General features: G+C 27.9%; 1 protein-coding gene across 1 annotated transcript; it reads left to right on the forward strand.

Moving 5' to 3' along the window:
• Positions 1–786: 786 nt before the first annotated feature.
• On the forward strand, positions 787–1,292 carry OCT59_018552 (6-phosphogluconate dehydrogenase decarboxylating; the record flags this gene model as incomplete). The annotated part of the gene is made up of 2 exons (XM_066148850.1): positions 787–825; positions 1,017–1,292. 2 exons carry the CDS (start codon positions 787–789, stop codon positions 1,290–1,292), a joined length of 315 nt encoding a protein of 104 aa, XP_066004738.1.
• Positions 1,293–3,158: the final 1,866 nt, after the last annotated feature.

Genomic DNA, 3,158 nt, shown 5'->3' on the forward strand with positions numbered 1-3,158 from the left:
ATTTGACGCTTCACATAATAACTCGGCATCCAATGATCAGAAAGATGCCATACTGTTGGAATCGTCATAACGACGAGTCGAATGGTGGTTAGATCGTCTTTTTACGATCACTGGATGCCGAGATATTTAACGAAACGTCAAAAATCGGCATTTTGTATTTTGCGATACTGCGCCGTTTGACGTTTCTCCTATTATCTCGGCATCCAGTGATCGTAAAAAGATGATTTAACCACAATTCGACTCGTCGTTATGAGACGATTCCAACGAGTTATGGTGCATCTTTCTACGATCATTGGATGCCGAGTTATTAAGTGAAACGTCAAACGGCGCAGTATCGCAAAATACAAAATGCCGATTTTTGACGTTTCGTTAAATATCTCGGCATCCAGTGATCGTAGAAAGACGATCTAATTACCATTCGACTCGTCGTTATGAGACGATTCCAACGAGCTATGGCGCATCTTTCTACGATCATTGGATGCCGAGTTATTACGTGAAACGTAATATTTTTAGGTTTCGACAATTTCGACATGTCGAAACTATTTCAGCATTTCGGCATTTCGACAGGTTTTAGTTTCGACATTTCGACAATGGCCTGTAGAGTTTCGGCAGGCAACTTTAATTATATAAAATCATATTTTCAGGTCAACAGGTCATTCAGGTTATATTGATGTCATAACCTGAACTGATGCTGAATTGTAATTGCTAAACCTGTCCTGATAAATTCAGTTCAACCTGTCAGGTTACCTGAATTTGGTCAACCTGTTTGGAACTCTAGCTTTGACCATGATAAGATTGGTGATGTTTTCAAATTTTGGAACAAAGGTGAATTGGACTCCTTCTTGATTGATATTACTAAAGATATTGTGAGATTTAAAGATGATGATGGTTCTCCCTTAGTTGAAAAAATTAAAGATACTGCAAATCAAGTACATATCTATTTAATAGAGTATTTTTATTTAATAAATATCTAATCTATTTTTCTTTTATTATTACAGAAAGGTACTGGTAAATAGACTGCCATATCATCATTTAACTTTGGAGTTTCAGTTACATTGATTGGTGAAGTTGTTTACTCTCGTACACTTTCATCTTTAAAAGATAAATGTGTTTGTGCAAGCAAAATCTTGCCAGAATCAAAAAATAAGAAATTTGAAGGAGATAAAGACTTGTTTGTTAAACAATTGGGTCAAGCTTTATCCTATGCTTCAAAATTGATTTCCTATGCTCAAGGTTTTATGTTAATGCATGAAGCTACTAAGGATCATAATTGGGATTTGAATATTATATAATTATTAATTAATTACTTCTGTAAAAATTTTACTGTTATTATTTACTGATAAATTATATTGTTCTAATGTATGTTAAGTAATTGATAAACTAAGAAGAGACATGTATTTTTTTAATATGTGTCCAAAGATTTGTTGTTGCGCTTTTAATAACAATATATTTATTTGGCATTACAATAATTGCATTTTGCAGTAATTTTATTGTCTTGCCCTCTTTTTTCTAGTGAAATACTAGATTTAGATTTTCAGAAGTTTCTATATCTGTACATTATAATAAATTATAATAAAAAAATTTATATTTAATTAATATAGTTTACTTTAAAATAATATAAATATAAATTTAAAAATTACCATTTTTAATGATATATTTGAAATTATAATGCAAGATGCTTTTACAAATATATTTAAAGTTTATAAAGTAAAGATTTTTTTTGATACAATAATTAAAAAAAATAATGATCTTTATTTATTTACATTTATTGATAATATGTCATATGTGTAACTAAATTCAAATCAATCAAATCAAATCAAATATTTGAAATATTTGATAAGTCAAATCAAATCAAATAAACCCATTATTTGAATTTAGTTAAATCAAATATCAAATATCAAATTAAATTGCAGATCCCTAATAAATACTACTAATTACAATAATTATTATTAAAATATATTTCTGATTTTAATTACTAAATTACTCATTATATACAATACAAAATACTTCATGTATGCTATACATGTTGCCCAAATTATTTTGGGCTGCTGTAATTATAAATAAAATTCTAAATTCAATTAATTCAATTATGACATTCCAAATTATTTTGGCACTTTACTATATAATAAATTACATATAAACTGAATGAATTACGGCATCCCAAATTATAATTATAGCATCCCAAAATAATTTGGGCAGCATATATATCATGGCCACTCTGAAACTTCTGATGAATTTTCTTATAGACCAAGCTTAAAAGAATAACTATTATGCATGGTAGTTTTCTTGTTGGAAAATGTCAACGAACAATCACAAAACATTCAAGAGATCTTAAAAATACGTGTACAAAAAAATTTCTGCATAAATCTCAATATTCATAATTTATCTGAAACAAAATAAACTTGCTTTTTCCTTCACAAACAACTATTTATACCATAATTTCTTATATAATTTTTAGATGTATAACAAACAGGTCTTTCCTCTTTATACTAATATTTAGCAGTAGTACTAAAAAGTTGCAAGGTTGATTTATTAGCAGATAAAATTTTTTCCCATTAGTCATAATATTATTTTATGCCTACTTTATATGTCTTTACTTGTGTGCTTCAATTAACATAGGAGTTGCTTTGGAAAGTTTTTTTTACATAACCAATACTTGATGAAAGATAACTTTTAATTGTTATATATTATACTTTTCACCAGTTTTTCACCTGTATTTTTCAATTTTCTTGCTAAAGTTCTTGTAAAAAGGATGTATCATGCCTTACATATTGACTGAGTGTATGAAATGCACTTGCAGTAATTTTTTTTTAGGTCTTCTATTCCCTCTAAGATGCTCCAAAAACTAGTTTTTTTTGATTTTTTTTGTTTTTATAAATTGTTGACAATAAAAAAATTACAAGGGGTTGTGTAATTCTTTAATATTATATATACTATTATTTCATAAGTCTAAAAGAATTTATTATAGGTTTTCCTTTTATGCAAGTCATTATTTTGGAATTTATCACGAAAATAAAGGGCGTTAATGATGTAGTCACAAATGTAAGATTTATTATATATTTAAGTGGTACAAATTTAGTTTATTTTTGGTGATGTACTGTATTTTGCGGGCCACAGTACCTCTTATGCACAGTATTTTACAAAAAAGAACTTCCATT

This window comes from Rhizophagus irregularis, chromosome 27, assembly GCF_026210795.1.
Source record: "Rhizophagus irregularis chromosome 27, complete sequence".
Classification (NCBI taxonomy): Eukaryota; Fungi; Glomeromycota; class Glomeromycetes; order Glomerales; family Glomeraceae; genus Rhizophagus; species Rhizophagus irregularis.